Source organism: Apteryx mantelli, chromosome 19 (assembly GCF_036417845.1).
Source record: "Apteryx mantelli isolate bAptMan1 chromosome 19, bAptMan1.hap1, whole genome shotgun sequence".
In the NCBI taxonomy this organism is placed as follows: Eukaryota; Metazoa; Chordata; class Aves; order Apterygiformes; family Apterygidae; genus Apteryx; species Apteryx mantelli.
This window is the reverse complement of record NC_089996.1, coordinates 2,994,527-3,011,070: the sequence shown is the minus strand read 5'-3', so window position 1 is coordinate 3,011,070 and position 16,544 is coordinate 2,994,527. Positions and strand designations below refer to the sequence as shown.

Below are 16,544 nucleotides of genomic sequence, written 5' to 3'. Positions count from 1 at the left end.
CAAAACTGGAAACAAACAATCGTATCAGGAAAACTTGAGTCTTTTTTTTAATTAAGGCAGAATATTTGGAAGCCAGGGCAGGCTGCACAGCTCTCCTCACGCAAGCATTTCAAAAGTATTTGAAAGACTATTCTCTGCTGGAATAGAAAGGAACCCCGCAAACTTCCTCTGCCCCCTTACCTTGCCTCTCCCCGCAGGATGTGACGGAGCTCCTTTTCTTGCTTCCAGCTGCACGGGAAGGCTGCCCATCCCCGTGGAGTTGTTTACTGACACGCTTTCTCTGCTGCTCCCCTAGAGAGCCGTCTGGAGGATGGGCTTCTTCCTTCTCCTCCCGTGTGTACTTCTGGAAACTGTACTTCTGAGCATTCCAAGAAGCAAGAAGCTTTCCAGCATATTGATGGGGCTCCTCTTTCTCTTCTTTTTCTTACGCTTGCAACTGCCAGTGTGGAGCACAGAGAAATCCAAATCATTCTGTCGGAAGGAAACAGGCAAGTCAAGAACAGAAAAAACAGAGGCGGCACTCGATGCCTATATGGGACTGTATTTTATCAAGTCTACTGCAGGTGATGGTTTGCAGCTGCTCTGTGCTAATTTCTGAACGCCTGCCTTACTAAGAAACGTACACCCTCAGAGGTCGAGTGGACATTAGGTCCTGGCTTGCACACAAATCACTGATCAAGGCTAGTTCTGGAACACGTGTGAATGAAAACAATCATTCTTGTAGCCTTATCAAGAACCGTGGGCAGATGTGACTCTAACTATATGGTCCCTTTAGTGGGTAAACAGCAGAATACTGGCGAGAAGACAGGAGTGTGCTGATGCTGACCAACCAATTATTCTGGCTGCCAAAACACTTGGTGTTCAGAATCCAAGAGGAACAGCTGGTCGCGACCCTTTGGTGCACCACACAGGCGTCACTCTGGACTTGTGTATTCCTAAAGAATTATTGCTTCCCTTGTTATCTGTACATCTAAAGAATTATTGCTGCCCTTGTTATCTGTAGCGCATGCGCAGTACCCCATACTGTAGCCTATTAATTCGCCTTAAACCCACGCCCCCCCTGAACCTCGCCACGGGCCAATGCTCTACGGTGCCTGGGACAGCCCGGTCGCCTGCCCGCAAGGTTCCTGGGGTTCCCCTTGCGCTTCAGGGATTTCAAGATAATAAACACCTAATAACTTTACTTCAGAGTGGTGTCTTCGACCTCTGCGTATTCCAAGTGTCAGTTAGCACCGTTAACAGTCCCGTTCTGAAGTTCTAACACAACTCTGCAGTATCTTTCCTATCTTCACTTGATCAACCTACCCACGTGCTCTCCAGACAGACTGCGCACCACTGAGAGCTCTTTAAAGCCAGCTGGGCGGGCAAGACCAACAGCCAGAGAAGAACGAGGAGCGAACTGCTGAAATCTCTTTTCTCGATCTTTCTCCGTTTCCCTTCTACTCTGTTGTCGCTCCCTTCTGCAGGGGGATGTCCTCTTTTTCTGTTTCTTTGCTTTTCAGTCTTCCAGGAAGAGCCCTCAAAACTGGAAGGAGCTGACACAGCTGAAGGTGCTCGTCTTCGATGAGAATATTTTTCAGACTGCTGCTCCGGTACTGAACAGCGGTGCAAGTCTGCTCGGTGGCTGCTGAAGTGATGCCCATCTTCCCCTCCGGAGAGTGACGACAGGTGGAGCCGCCTGCTTTTGCAAGAACGCTCACGTGACCTGTCTTGCTCTGTTCGTCCTCTGCTTCGGGATCGGTAACGAGGACTTTTTCCGGCACTTCTGCCCTTATCCGGGCAGTTTCTGTCACTACAGGAAGATGGGCACCTGCTTCCATTGCAATACTGCTGCTGACGGCAGTTTTGCTTGTTTCTTTCCAGCCTGCGACAGCACCTCCTCTTGTGAGAATGACCGCCCATTTCTGTGACACCAATGGCCTTTGGATCCTCTTTCAGGGCTCCATTTCTCTTTAAATGACTTAAGCTCTGTATTTCAAAAGAAGAGATTCTAAGGTGGCTATATGCAAACACACAACTTTGAAAAGCCCCAAGCACAAACCCCTCCCACCAGGTAGTCCTACAAATTGCACGCAATTTAGCATTAGCCACTGTTTGAAGGATTCTGTCTGCAGCAGGAGAGCTGTGAAGAAAGCTGCAGTGTGGGAGGGAAAATACAATGCATACACTACACCCTCCCCCCCCCCCCAAAAAAAAATGAAGAAAAAGAAAAATCCCGCTCTCAATTTGGTGCCTTTATCCTTCCCTCTCTTCCCCTCCCCTCCCCCACCCCCCATTACCTTCATCATATGAGGAGGATGCTGCGGTCCCAGAAATCCAGCCTGCTTATTATCAGCCCCCTGCTGACCAAGGAACGAAGGGGGATAAGATGGCACGGGTGCATAAGAAGCGCGTTCTCCAAGTGTCTCATCATAGCACCTTGGGAAACAACAGCGATCTCAGTTGAGACATGTTCTCTCAGCCTCCTCTTGGGCTGAATCCCATCCTACCATTTTCTAGGAGCAGCTGATAGGCCGTACTGAAAATGTAACCAAGACTACAAGCTGAAAATCAGATACTGGTCTCCCTACCACGGCTGTCCCTTTCAGAGCAAGAACTCATCCTTACACCACCTCTGGCCTAAATTTCTCCTCTTTTCCGCGTTCGCCAGCTACAGAGAGCACGCACGTAACAAGTTACGCAAGTGCAGCAGGTGAAGGCCAAGCAATGAAAGACAATACACGACATGGGGAATTCCAGATTGGACAGAACTGAATTCTACCAACAGCCCTTTCCTCCCAGCACAGAAAGAAAAACACGTCAGAGGAGAAGAAGAGAAGTTTCAGTAGCGCAAAAAGGAAATGTAGCCTGAATCCATCTCAATACTTGCTCTTACCTGACATAGAAAAGTAAATACGCCTGCTGGCTGAGAACGGTTTTGATGTCGCAAAGGGCTACCGAGGCATCATTCATCTTATACCACAGTCCATTACTGGCCTGCAAATAAAGGCAACGAGGTCTTTAGAGCAGCTGCATGCTTTCCACAGGAAAACCCAGACAGAGCACTGCCAGACAAAGGATACACCAAGACTAGGCAAAGGAGACACGCAATGAGTCCTCTCCCCTTAAAAACAGTGGTTGCCAGTAACGTGCTGGGGCAAGCTTCTCTTCACCAGCGCAGATTTTACCCTGCAAGAAATGAAGCTGATGCTTACCTTGGTGAAGCAGAAATAGTGTCCTGCATGACCGCTGGCACCTCTGTGCACCAGCACCACATATAAGGCGTAGAGGACTGGTTCTCCGACTGACTGAGACATGTATGCTCGAAGGTCCAAATACTCTGGATATTTCACACCCTGAAGACAGAGCAAGAGGATTCAAAACTCAACTGGGAGCACTTTATGAAAGAGCCGGAGAAAAACACTTCTAAGAACATGGGCTGGAAGTTTAGACAGGCATTTTTTGCTTCCTCAGAAATCGGTCTTCCCAGATACAACATTTAATCATTTCAGTTGCAGAGAACTGCTCAGTGCAAAATCAGCTTTTTAAGAGCAGAGCATACGCTTAGCGTCACACGGGAACTTGGCTGTTACCGGAAGAGAAAGAGTAAGACCTACTTCTTGTGCTGATTTTTCCCAGACATCTTCCGTTGCTACGGTTACAGTCGGCGGACATTAACAACTTTTAAAAGAGCGTTCTTTCTGCCTTGGGAAATCTCCCTTCCCAGGAAGGCATTGCAGTTGCATAGATACCTTGCTAATCTTTCCACCAGTGAAATCGGCAAATCTTTTCAGGGCTATGGTGAGAACGTTGGAAGAGCGATGTATTGTAAACCTCTTGGACGCAGCAACCATCTTTTCACACCTTCAAAGCAAGCACAGGCAATTGTTTCAAGGCATCTTTCCCCCTCCCTCCTCACGCCAAAAGTCAGACGAGTTTCCATGTCCCTCACAACGCTCATCCTAGCTGAACGCGATTTCCTTGCCTAAGGCGGTGCTTCTTTTCTTAAAGCTGCACACTGCATTTCAGCCTTGCTCATGCAGAGAACGTAGCAGGATGCATGAGGGCAGCTCTATACGGACTGGGAACGTTGTCTTTTGGTAGCCAAACAAATGCCTGAGCTGTGCCCAAAAGTAAGGCTTGCCAACAACTCGTAAGGCAGCTGGAACATGACTCTCTCACTAGAGCGCGGTTCCAGAATGCAACGCAAGGCTGATGTCTCCCGGTACGCAGAAGTGGCTATTTCCAACTCATGGCCTGGCTACCCGCTTTCTGCTGGAGTGCCAACAGCGAAAGAGAGCTGGAAAAAGGGAGCCTCAGTCCTCAGGACTAGGAACGGCAAAGAACTTCACAAACGGATCAGTTATCAGCATCAAAAATACAAGATGCCAACAGTCACCTGGAAAGAGACTGAACCAGCTGAAATCCTTGGAAATGAACTGGTTCACTGTAAACTTGCTCCATGGCCCGCTCAAAGGCAGGACATACAGGGTAGCCAGTGACATTCAACTGCTATCACAAAGGATATGTGACAGATGCACCCTGAAAGGTGTCAGCTTAGCTCATCAGGAAAAATACTGTTGATAGCTACTAAGTGGAAAGAGCTATTTGAAATAGCCTCCTCCCTGGTTCCGAGGTCAAAATACAAGGCAGAGAGATCCAAACCCGTCGACAGAATGCCTAGCTGCAGTTTTTACAATTCAAGAACTGTGCAAGGTGTTCTGCTAGTGAGCCAGCAGAGCTTGCTAATGTTCATTACCAGCGAGCCAGCTGAGAGTTACCTAGGCCCACAGGTGCGCTCCACAGGGAACACGAGGGCCTTCCGGAAGCTGTTGTGGCCTCCCACCCCAAATCCTTGCGCACAGCTCCTTCCTGCTTGAGCTCACTGCTCAAGCACAGAGGACACGGCTTTTAACTTCTGCCCGTAGGAACAGGTCGGTGCGCAGCTTTACAGTTAGCAAGGCTGACCACCCCCAGGGAAGACAACACTGGGAATAAAATTCGCCTGCGAGCTAGCGTCTGCGCTTCTTATCAAAGATTTCCAACTAGTTGAACAGAATGACAAAGATCCCGCTCGTAGAAGCACACGCGCTCTACTCCAGGCTTTGGGTGACTTCAGGCTATCATCAGCTGCACAACAAAAGGCTGCGTCTCGTTGTCTCGTTTGTCTTTCTGAATTTAGTCAAAGGATAACTTCTGCTCTGAGACAGACAATAGGCTCAGCCAGTAGCTCCTATTCAGATGGCATTAGGAAGAATCTTACTTACTTGCTACATTTGTAGCAATTTTCACCATCCAGCAGCTCAGGTCTCACAAATCCTTCTAGCGCTCCAGGGACAGAGGAGGCGGCCTGGATGAGGAAGAAAGGAGGACACTGAGTTCCTGGAAACGCAAATCCCGACTCGCGACTACTCTTTTGCCGCAGGGCCTCCCTCGTTCACACGTGGGAGACATACTGCGAAGCCGCAAACACCGTGAAGAAAGAGGCAGAAGCTGAGCAGGCGGAGCACCGACCTTGTTTGAAAATGATTGGACTCTGATACAAAGAGCTACCTGTCTGCGGTAGCGCACAATTAAGTTATCTGTGGTATGCCGTCTCATCAATAACAAAAGCAAAAAGAGCCATCGTATCCCGATCAGAAGTGTATCGAGGTAGTCCAAAACTGGGAAGCATCATAGGCTGAACATGCGTGTGCAGATATGCTAATTGCCCTCTCTCCAGCTTAAACCCCATGCATACATGGAGACCATTCACAGGGCTTCCAGAGGAGGACCGAGTCCAATGCACTTCCCAGCCACCACCAAGTGTTTTTGCCGTGAACAGCATTCGTTCCTAGGCGAACTCCGTCGAGCTTAGGAAGCCACAAGAAGAAAAAACAAACCCCAAAAGCTCAGCGCCTTCAACCGCATCTTTGGCCACAGTTCCAAAACGTCTTACCTCTCTCTCCAAAGGGATATCGAGGAACGCCTCATAGGACTCTGAAACTGCTTGGCAGCTCAAGCACGTTACTGGAATCCAAACAGAAGCACGTCACAAAATGCGAAGGAGACTCACTTCGCCCCTTGGCATTACTGAGACCCACTACTTCAGTCACACTGCAAGCTCTTTGCGACAAATGGACGCAAAGGCACAGATCAGTTCTAAGGACAGTAATAGTTTTAAAAAGTACCTCTGGATCTTAGAAATCCTCCAAATATTTGGTGAATGACCATGGTGGCTTGCGACGATGCGTCCAAGCTGGAAACAAATGATCATCAGCGCTCAGAAGAGCTGAGGCAGAGAGTTAGCTCTTTGAACAAAGAGCTTTTCTTTTCTACGAAAACCCTGGACAAAGGTTTTCACGTAGGGTAGGAAACGAAGGCGTCAAACGTGCTAGAGAACACTTAGAGGTTAACGTGGTTCTGCTTACTCGGAGCTTCCATTCAAACAAGCCGTCTGCATAGCGGCCACGGTGTAACGTAAGAATTCATGAGCATCTTCCTGTCTGCCGAAACAGAAATGCTCCCCTATTCCTAGGAAATACAAAGGGTACAACGCTTAACTCATAAGAAGGGACAGAAAGCGTACTTTTCTGAAAGCTCTCTTCTTTAAAAAATTAAACTCTCCAAACCCTTTGCACCCATGAAATAACCCTCTGAAAATTCAGACATTTCTGCAAAAAACGCCACCTGAAATGACTTACGTCTAAGGTTACTGAAGACAGCCGTAGGCTCAATGGCACTGGCAGAGCAGAACAGGACCTGCTTAACGTGAGTTTCCATCGTACACAGCATGCAGAAGCCTTGCTCGCAACCTGTCAAGAGTCAAGGAAGAAACCACCTCAGCCCAGTGAAAAACACCTACGTACCTGTGGAAACCTGAAGCAACAGCAGTCTTGAAGTTGTAAGTGCAGTCTCTGCTCTCCATTCCACGCTCTCTTCTCCAAAGGTGCCAACAGCCCAGCCCGTGTGCATAAGCATTAACCACTCAGTCCGTACTGGCACGCAATTTCTGATGAAACACCTGAAGGACTACTGCCAAGCCCTCTTTTGCAGGGAGGTGCACAGAAGTAGCCAGACCAGCTCATACTGCTTTCACGGTGCTCTTCGGGACTTTTACTCTTCTCACGGTTCAGCAGTGACCATATCAGTTCTCACAGCGGTCGTGCATTAGGGAAACCCGGCTGTGAAGGAACACTGAGAACCTGTGATGCCCTCCTCCAAAATTTTATCATCTTCCTACCAGCCGGAAAGCCACGGGCCAAATTTTCATGAAGTGCCTTACTTCCCAATGCATTGATCATTCACACGAGGGAAGAAAGAACCCTTCTTTGACATCTGAGCGCAAGGCATTAAATGAAAGCAAGCACTCCACCAGCTATCCTGAGCCTGCCGTGAATGCGCGTTTAAAAGCCAGCCCCTACAGGGAAAATAGGAAAACTCAGAGTTTGCTTCGCAGAGCCATTCTTGTTCTTTCACCTGCAGAGCTGTCCAGGAGGTTGCAAGCAACATGTTCACAAGTACTCACACGACTGGCTGTGCTCCCCGGAAAGCAGGTAATCGGCCAGAGGGGGAGTGTAGGTCAAACACTGTAGAACAGAGTTGAGGAAACACGTATTGCCCAGGTTGCAGAGTCCAGCTCCGACACCTTGCCCTTGCCGCCAAGCCACAGAAATCTTCTCGGGTGGGAAAAGAATCCTTTGTGGCGGAGCAATTCCATCGGCAATGACTGCAAGGAAATCAGATCGTAAAAGAGACTGCCTGCCTTTGTTTTAGGAATGCAGGTTTCAGAGGCAGTGTTCTGGAGAGCAGCCCGCACAAGAACCAGCTGCCCTGGAGAACACAAGCACATAGTAGAGATGGCCCACGAAGGCTGCCGCTCACGTTGGCTGGCCAGCGCACAGTTGGGGAAGAAGAGTTTATTCCTCTGCTTTGCTTTTTCTCATGGGCAACAATTACTACTCGGCCTTCAGGAACTGCTGCTGAGTCCCTTCCATCTCGAGGCGCTCATCTGGCAGTGCAATTATTCTGTTCTTTCTCCTCATCCTAACCTTAACCCTTACCCTTAGACTTGCAATTACACGGTAATAAAGGGAAGAACAAAGACCCCCAAAGAAGCCAGCAGCCCTCCCAGGATCAGGTCTTTTTCTAGGCAATGTAGTCTTCAAGTGTCGTGCACACCTGCAGAAGTCTCTGTATTACCAGAAAGCTCCCCAGCATCCACCGGAGCGTGTCAACCTATCGAAAGTCAGCCTTGCAACACTAGCCACTTCCGCTGCCTTCGGGGAGTCGCAAAGTTGCCCTTTACTCTTGAAGTCTTTACTCACAGGAGGAGCTCCTTTCTCGGCCAGCTCCTGCAGGTGGTACCCGACCCCAGCTTGCAGAGCGTGACTCCATTTTTGGCACATACAATTCCAAGTGGAAAAGGAATGAGCCCAGATATCCAGAAGGCTCGCTCAGCCCACGCTCGCTCCCGCCAGTGCGTCCGCGAGCGCCTGGGCAGAGAGCGCGCGAGCAGCTGCTGCGCCGCCGCCCTCTCTGCCGCAGAGTGACCCCAGCCCTGCGGGCCATTGTGATGGCAGGCAGCTCGGCCAATGAGGAGGCTCGTAGCAGCCGAGTGGGCCGGTCCTGATGTGGCGCAGCCAATCGGATCGCAGAGTGTCTGTGACGGGCAGCTGCTGGGGGCAGCGTGGCCCTGCCCCCTTTAGGACGCGAGGCCGCGGCGGAGACGCGCTCCCCTGGCGCCAGGGACCGCCGGGCACCCTCTGCAGCCTGCGGCCGCTGCGCTGCCCCGCTTGCGGCAGGGGCGGGGGCTGTGCTTCCGCCGGCACAGCTCACGCCTCCTTCCCAGGCAGAAGCAGCCTACTAAGAAAAAAAGGCACGCTGCTGACACCGTACCTGTTGTGCAGTTTGCGCTGGCATGTTCACGTTGGCGTGGGGTGTCTTCTCCCCTCTTCTGGTGTCCGTCCCAAAGATTTGTAGAGCAAATCTGTCCCAAAGACTTGTAGAGCACACCACCTGCTGTGCTACAGGGCCCTTCTCAAGGAATTCTGTCGAGGACAGGAGGGAAAGCAATCGGCTGATTTTGCAATACTGGCACCAGAGAAACACAGCCCTTAACAGCCCTTACGAGCAAGCCTGCTTGAAGACCTTGGAACTCCGGAAAACTTTTAAGTCATTCCGGGAGCCTCGGCACAAGCTCACCTGCCTCCAGGAATCAGCAGAAAAGCCTGACGCTACTACGCGTTAGTACTAGCGTGCGTCCTCATCATGGCGCGCATGCTTTGACTTTCTCCCTCCAGAAGGCTTTCCCAAGAACGGGGCTGCTCTCTCCTTTTGCCCTCTGTGACGAACTTAGTGCTGGAGAATTGACGCATGATAGAGTCTTCACTGAACTAACAAAAGCAGCTGATCGACAAATACTTAGTGAGGTACGCTTTGCTCAATTTCTTAGGCAACTTCTGTGCTATGCAATTAGCACTTATTCTGTAGCTGAATAATGATAATAATTTTAATAATGATAATAAGAGATCCTTTCCTTTGTGCATTGCCCGGGGCTCTTCCTGGGGGCAGCGTGTGGCTGGGGGTGCACAATGCCGAGTGAAGAACAAATACATGACACCTCTCAGGGTCCCCTGAAGGGGAAGGGGGAGAAAGGCCCTGGTGTCTCCTGGTAGGTCTTGGTGGCAGAGAAAGCAGCCATACCCAAAGCGACAAAGACCTCAGTTCTGTTTGGGCCCTTCAGCCTTGCCAGTGCCCCCGGCCATCTCCACCACAGGCTGTCCTATGCCGTCCCAAACCTGCTCCTGTGTCCCTGCAGCCTGCAGACACCCCACCTGCTTCCGCACCTTGCTCTCACCCCGAGATCTCCCTGCCTTCACTGATGTCTCTCCATCCTCACTGGCTGTTTCTTGAAACACAGAGCAAGGGCTGATCACAGACTCCCTCTGGGTGGCCAGCTCCACCACAGTACTACCCTTCAAGTAATATTTCTTCATCCTAATGTCCAGTATGAACTTCCCAAGCTACATTTTGGGGCTGGTTCCTCTTTTTCTGCTGTTTCCCACTACCAAGAAAAGCTCCTGGCAGCCCCAAGATGGGACACACTAGTGCTGAGCCAAGGAGGATAATAACTCCCCTTCTCTGGGTAGCCATGCTACTACTAGTGCAGTCCCATAGGCATGTGGCCTTATTCGCAGTGAGCATGCACCACTGGCTCGTATGGCAGCCGTTGTAATACCCAGACTCTTCTCCTCAGGCCACTCCTTAGATGTTCTGATCTCAATCTGTACTGATGCACAGGGTTATTCTTCCCCATGTGCAGGACTTGCCACTTCTCTTTGTAAAACGTCATGAGGTTTCTGTTGGCTGAATCCCCAAGTTTCTCAAGGTCCCCCATACTGAAGCTCATTGTGTCAGCTGTTAATGTGTGCATTTAGATGGTTCACCCTGACTTGTGGTGCCTCTAACAAGACAACAGCATGAGGCATTGCAAGTCACTTCAGGGACTAAAAGGAGGTACTAGTTGAATGGAATTGCTGACCTAGGTAGGAATTACCATGGTAACCATCTCAGAAATGCCAGGTGAGGGTACAAAGCAAGCAAAACCAGGTCCTATGGGGAAAAGGTAAAGAGAGGTGGGCTGTTTGTATGGAAGGGTATAAGGATAGTAAGAAAGTAGAACTTGGAAGAAGTAAAGGGGAGAAAAACAGAATAAAAGGTGAAGCAAAGAAGTGATCAGGGCTGTTCAGGAGTACCTGCCAAGCAGCCCTGCATCTGCACATCTCTGACTGGAGCAGGACAGGAAAGCTAGTTGATCTAATCATACTTGTGTCTGACTTACTTCCATGGTCAGGAGAACTGAGTGCTTTCCCTAACGTTGACAGGAGAAGGAATCCAATAATCTTTGAGGCTGGATGGGACTTCATGTGGCCTCTAGCCCAACCTTGTTCTCACTGCAGGGACAGCTTTGGGGTGAGATCAGGTTGCTGGGGGCTTGATCCAGTCTTGAAAACTTCTGGGGATGGAGATGGAACAGCTTCTCTGGGCAACAGAGACCCTGCAGTATCCAAGGCCAGAGAGAAACAGAGCTGGGCTGTGCAGCCATGTCAGGAGAGGTGTTGGTGCCTGAGCTGACTCTGCAGCACCTTAGGGCCTGTGACGGAAGTGATCAGATCTCTAGGAAGGACAAAGTGCCACTCAGAAAGTCCCTGGGCCTGAACTGCCTGAGATTCAGCCACTCTGTGGCTGCATCATTAGTACAGTCCCTGTTCATATCATCAGGGAGTGAGAAAAGATTTAGGGAGAGGAGAGCTAGTGGGGTTTGAGAGTGTTGGCATATGTGTGGAGACCTTGGTGTCATGTGCCTTCCATCTATGCAGCATGCTCAGATGTAGATGGGATGGACTTTGCCTAAAAGCAGTGGTGGGAATCCACTGTTTGGGAACAGGTGGGAAATCCAAGATGCCCTGGGGTGTTTGCCCAGCAACCACTCCAAAAGGGTGTGATTTTCTTGTTTGTCCCATGCTGTATCTGCTAGAAACATGGTGGTTGTGCTGGACACCCCATGCACCTGACATGGCCCTGCAATCCTGTTGTCATTGCATGAAATCAAGTGTCTGCACTGAATTACACAAATTATTTGCAGTGTCTGGATTTGCATAGGCCTGAGCTTCTTAGTGAGTGGAGCTCTGGGGGTAGTAGGCATCAAGGGTCATTTCAGATGGCCAAGGAGATTCTCCACCTGGTCCCCACCTGATGCTCTAGAAAGTTGTGGGTCTCATAGTTGTTCCATCAGAGCAAGCAGACAGTGGCACATGTCTTGGACCACCTCTGTCCCTTCAAAAGTCTAAAGGGGTGTGAGTGTGTACAGCTGACTCCCTCCCTCCATCTCCATTAATTACAATGGGAGCTTGGACAAGGAGCTTGCATGCAGACACCAATTTTGTGCACCCCAGAACTTGGGCAAGGGGAAACCTCCTCTGAGTTTGTGGAGCGCACAGGAGGGAACTGAATCCCACTCCATCCCAGGAGCTTCTCAATGGGCATTAGATGTTTGGATTAACTCCTCTAAATCAGTCCTTGAAGCATGAGGAAATGAACTCCCTTCTTGCCCCTGTACAGGTGTCCTGTCTTCTTATGAGATGGGAGCAGGACCTTCTAGAGTGGGACATTTCCATCTCTTTTAGATGACCACTCTCTTAGATGAGACCAACTGCAATGCTGGACTCAGTCTCTCTCCACTGTTTACAGAGGGACCATCAGTGATCATTTTAGACTACTTCAGTGGATATTTCCCAGGAGTGACTCTGTGGCCTTTCAGGAACTGTGAGCCCTGGAGCCCTGGGAACATCTTGAGGGTGCACAGGGGGGCAGAAAAAGTCACGTCTTCAACTGGGCCTATGTTCCTGAGCTGGGCCTGGCTCCTGGGACTGTGGGAGCCCATGGCAACCTGGCAGGTGCTGCAGGGAGACAGCTCTGTCCAGATGCAGCTCCTCTTAGAAGAGCAGCAAGACTCAGGGTACTGCCTGCATGCACCAGGATGAGATGAGTGACTCAGAAGTTAAAGACAGTTGGGAATGGGAGGACAGCTGAGAGCTCACTGTGGGGAGAATCTTCACAGCCCTTCACACAGTAAGTCTCTGTCTGCAGGGCAATGCTGCTGTGGTTCCCGGTGGGTTCTTCTAAGGCTAGCACCTGCCACAGCTGATAGGGTCTGTCAGAGTGGCTCTCCCAGCTTCTCTTGTTTGGAGCAGGTGGTGCTTTAGAGCAGGGATTCCCAGCCACGCCATCAGAGCTACAGGGCATCACAGCTACCTTCTCCCAGGGACAGTGCAGGGTTGTGAAGCCAGGGAGTGAACCCAGGTCTGCCTGGGCTGTCATTCAGAGCAGTGTCCCTGCACCCCAGGGTGCTGTGTGCCTGTGGCAGTGACTCTGCCACCTGTGAGGGTCAGCACTAAGCATGCCTGGGGAACTTCCCACAGCACTGCAGGGAGAAGCTCTGGGTGGAAGGAGAGACCCCCATCAGGGCAGATTCATTCTCCCACTGAGAGTGTGCTGTGTAGGTCAGGGCTTCTCTCAGCTTTAGCTCACCCACCAGGACATTTTCTGATGGAGCCTTTTCAAGAGGACAGTCAAGGCAGCGTTTATGTTAAAGACAAGGAACTTTCCTAAGTCTGTTTTCAGTTTCCTACTGATTGTGTAGGGGTGGGGGTGTATGGAAAAGAGGTTTTCCAGTTTGGACGAGAGACTGACACTCCTAGACCTTTATCATGAGAGATCAAGAGATCTGTGATGAACCCCAGAAAGCCCTTTCCCCACTCTCCTGACTACAGAAAGCACCGCCATCATCTTCTCTGGCCTCACCAGCATTTGTCTGACCTTCTCCTTACCACCTACAAACATGGAGATGCCCCTGGACAGTGCCCTGCTACTGAGAGACTTCTGTAGGGCAGACTGAATGCACAGAGGGTAGGATGGGGTCTGTGAGCACTGACAGGGAAAAGACATGGGACAGAGAAACAGCTGCCAGCAGAAAAAGGTCCGGGCAGTGGAGATACGATCAGCAAATTAGAGGAAAATAGAAACATAAATGCTGTGGGAGGGGGTATTTGGAACACTGCCGGTCAGTTCCTGCAACGCATACATCTTCCTCTAAGCAAAGCCCCATGTCTCCTCTCCCACCCAGCAGAGCCTCTGCCCTCAAGGCCATGGGGTCCAGGACATGAGCTCCCTCCTTGGTAGAAGAGGGGGGCATCTCTCCTGCAATGTGCCCATTTCCCTCTTCAGGACAAAGGGACTTAGAGTGACTGTCTTGAGATGTTGCTGTCTGGGCAGTGGTGTGCACAGCTGAGTGAGGTGAAAGCTTTCCTGAATACTTATCTGTCTGTCACTCCTTACTTCCCCTTGGTAGAAGGATCATAGTATTGTTCTTCATTTCTTCTCTCCATGCTGGTCTGGTTCTTGCTCTCTGGAGTTACGGAGGGGCTTCAGCTGCAGTTAAGACAGTAACTTCCCACTCCCACTACATTGCCTGAAGCAACAGTGAAGACAGTAAACTGATGTGAGGACAGGGTCCATCTCAGTGGGACAGAGATGTCTAGGAAGGGTCAGGTCAGCCCCTGCCTTCACTGCACTGTTCCTCTCACTTGCTGGAGTGGGAGTTGATGTGACTGATTCAGATATGGACACCTCTGTTCAAGAGGGCAAGGCTGGGGGGGATGAATCCCTCACAAGGATCTTCTCTTTCAAACACAGCTGGCATGAGTGCTGCATTCATCTCTCAGAATAGTAAATAGAATATTCCCACTGGGTCACTGGACCAAATCCCTTTCACTCAGTTCACGGTGCCCATCTGCAGGTATCCCCACTGAATACACAGGGAAGTTTGACACCTCCATTTACACACCCCAGTAGAGCACATCTGACTCCTCTGAAGTCCATGTGCAGAGGCTCCTGCTCTACATGGCACACTCAGTCAACATGAACCAGAGGTCAGGAAATGGAGCTGAACGAAGGTAAAGGAGAGAGGAAATGTGGGGGATACTACGAGAAGTGGAGTGGGTCTTGCTCAGAGAAGCCTCTTCTAACTTGTCAATGCCTTTTCCTCATTGGACAGTGCCCCGAGCCAAGAGCAAATGTCCAACAGCAGCTCTCTGAATGAGTTCCTCCTCCTGGCATTTGTGGACACACAGAAGCTGCAGCTCTTGCACTTCTCGCTTTTCCTGGATGTCTACCTGGCTGCCCTCCTGGGCAACATCCTCATCATCACAGCTGTAGCCTGTGACCACCACCTCCACATCCCCATGTACTTCTTCTTCAATCTCTCCATCCTGGCTCTATTTCCACCACTGTCCCCAAATCCATGGCCAATTCCCTCTGGAACACCAGGGCCATTTCCTACTCCGGACGTGCTGCCCAGATATTTTTGTTTGTCTTTTTCATGTCAGCTGAGTATTGTCTTCTCACTGTCATGGCCTATGACTGCTACAGTGTCATCTGCAAACCCCTGCGCTATGGGACACTCCTGGGCAGCAGAGCTTGTGTCAAAATGGCAGCAGCTGCCTGGGGTGGTGGTTTTCTCTATGCTCTCCTGCACACCGCAAATACATTTTCAATACCACTCTGCCAAGGCAATGCTGTGGAGCAGTTCTTTTGTGAAATTCCCCAGATCCTCAAGCTCTCCTGCTCAGACTCCTACCTCAGGGAAGCTGGGGTTCTTTTGGTTGGTATTTGTTTAGCTTTGGGGTGTTTTGTTTTCATTGTGCTGTCCTACGTGCAAATCTTCACTGCTGTACTGAGGATCCCCTCTGAGCAGGGCTGGCAGAAAGCCTTTCCCATGTGCCTGCCTCACCTGGCTGTGGTCTCCCTGTTTGTCAGCACCTCATTTTTTGCCTACCTGAAGCCCCACTCTGCCACCTCTGCACTTCTGGATCTGGCACTGGCCGTTCTGTACGCGGTGGTGCCTCCAACAGTGAACCCTCTCATCTACAGCATGAGGAACAAGGAGCTCAGGGACGCACTGAAGAAATTGATCCAACTGGTACTAGTTCAGCAGAAATAAGCTGCCTATCACTCTTCACAAGTGATTTCTAATTCATCTCAGACAACTCCTGAGCTTTGGGCATTCTTGCTGTGATAATGATGTTTGTGCAGAAGTGTTTGAAATCATCCCACTTCTCCAGAGGCACAAACCCAGTCGGTCTGACCCAGAGGCCTTCTGTGAATTTGTCTATCACTGTGTCAGAGCTGGCCTCTCTGTAATAAAAGGGGATTTCCTCAGTGTAGTGCTTGAGGGGTCAGCTCTTGTTCCAAAGCTGGAGCAAAGAATGCGCTCAAGGACTTTCACCCTGAAAGGGCCTGTTGCTTTTCTGGGGCTCTCCATGGACTTAAGGCAATGAGCTCATGGGGTGATGTGTTAAGGAATGAGGCTGGATTCAACTCTCATTTGTGGGTGCCCAGTGCACCTGATAGTGGTGAATGGTCATGCAGTATCTGCCTGGGACTATCTCCCATATAACAGGACTGGTGACAGATACCCACAGTGGGAGCCCTGCAGGTGCAGGGAAGGATGCCTGGAGAGTGATTCATGTACACCTTCAATGAAAAACCCCAGGCAGGGTCTAGGGAAACACATGAACGCAGTCTGAGCCATTTTAAATGTCCTGTGATTTCTCAGAGCATCACTTATTGGCCACAGACCCCTTGGCAGGGGGTTTTCAGGTGCAGTGATGCCCATCCATCTGGGTCTGCTTCCTGCCCTGCCCACCATGGCCAGTGCAGCATCACCCCGTAGTCCCAGGGCACCACAGCCTGCTCACTCTGCAGAGCAGCAGCACCAGCTTGAGGTCCTGCAGGGAGCACAGGGGAGGGTCCAGGAATGGCTGACCAGGCCAGCAGTGATGCACTCACTTGGGGAAAGGCTCTCCAGGGAGCAGGGATGTCCCTGGAGAAGAGGAAAGGAGCAATTGTGTGCTTGGAAAGAGGAAGAAATGAGAAGAAGAAACATACATCAACTAAGGGCAGGCTGCTGCATCGTTGGGGCAGCAGGAGCTGCTTGAGAAGCCCCAGGGCAGGGACTGTTGTGC

At 50.6% G+C, this 16,544-nt stretch overlaps 1 protein-coding gene across 1 annotated transcript; it reads right to left on the bottom strand.

Annotated features, from left to right (window-relative positions):
- Window positions 1-2,871: 2,871 nt before the first annotated feature.
- Window positions 2,872-9,956, bottom strand: LOC136993701 (ubiquitin carboxyl-terminal hydrolase 42-like). Its single transcript, XM_067308620.1, has 11 exons — window positions 9,795-9,956; window positions 8,857-9,051; window positions 7,487-7,673; window positions 6,663-6,773; window positions 6,390-6,492; window positions 6,150-6,217; window positions 5,918-5,988; window positions 5,247-5,329; window positions 3,732-3,843; window positions 3,195-3,335; window positions 2,872-2,976 (listed from the first exon to the last, which is right to left on the bottom strand). The coding sequence occupies exons 1-11, from the start codon at window positions 9,954-9,956 to the stop codon at window positions 2,872-2,874; spliced, it is 1,338 nt and encodes a 445-aa protein (XP_067164721.1).
- Window positions 9,957-16,544: the final 6,588 nt, after the last annotated feature.

Bases quoted from the DNA above. Each gene is read 5' to 3' on its own strand.
- LOC136993701 (XM_067308620.1), bottom strand. From the start codon at position 9,956: ATGAAGAAATATTACTTGAAGGGTAGTACTGTGGTGGAGCTGGCCACC. The intron at 6,774-7,486 runs GTGAGTACTTGT...GACTCTTGACAG, and splicing joins CGGGGAGCACAGCCAGTCGT to GTTGCGAGCAAGGCTTCTGC. The intron at 2,977-3,194 runs GTAAGCATCAGC...CTTTATTTGCAG, and splicing joins ACTATTTCTGCTTCACCAAG to GCCAGTAATGGACTGTGGTA.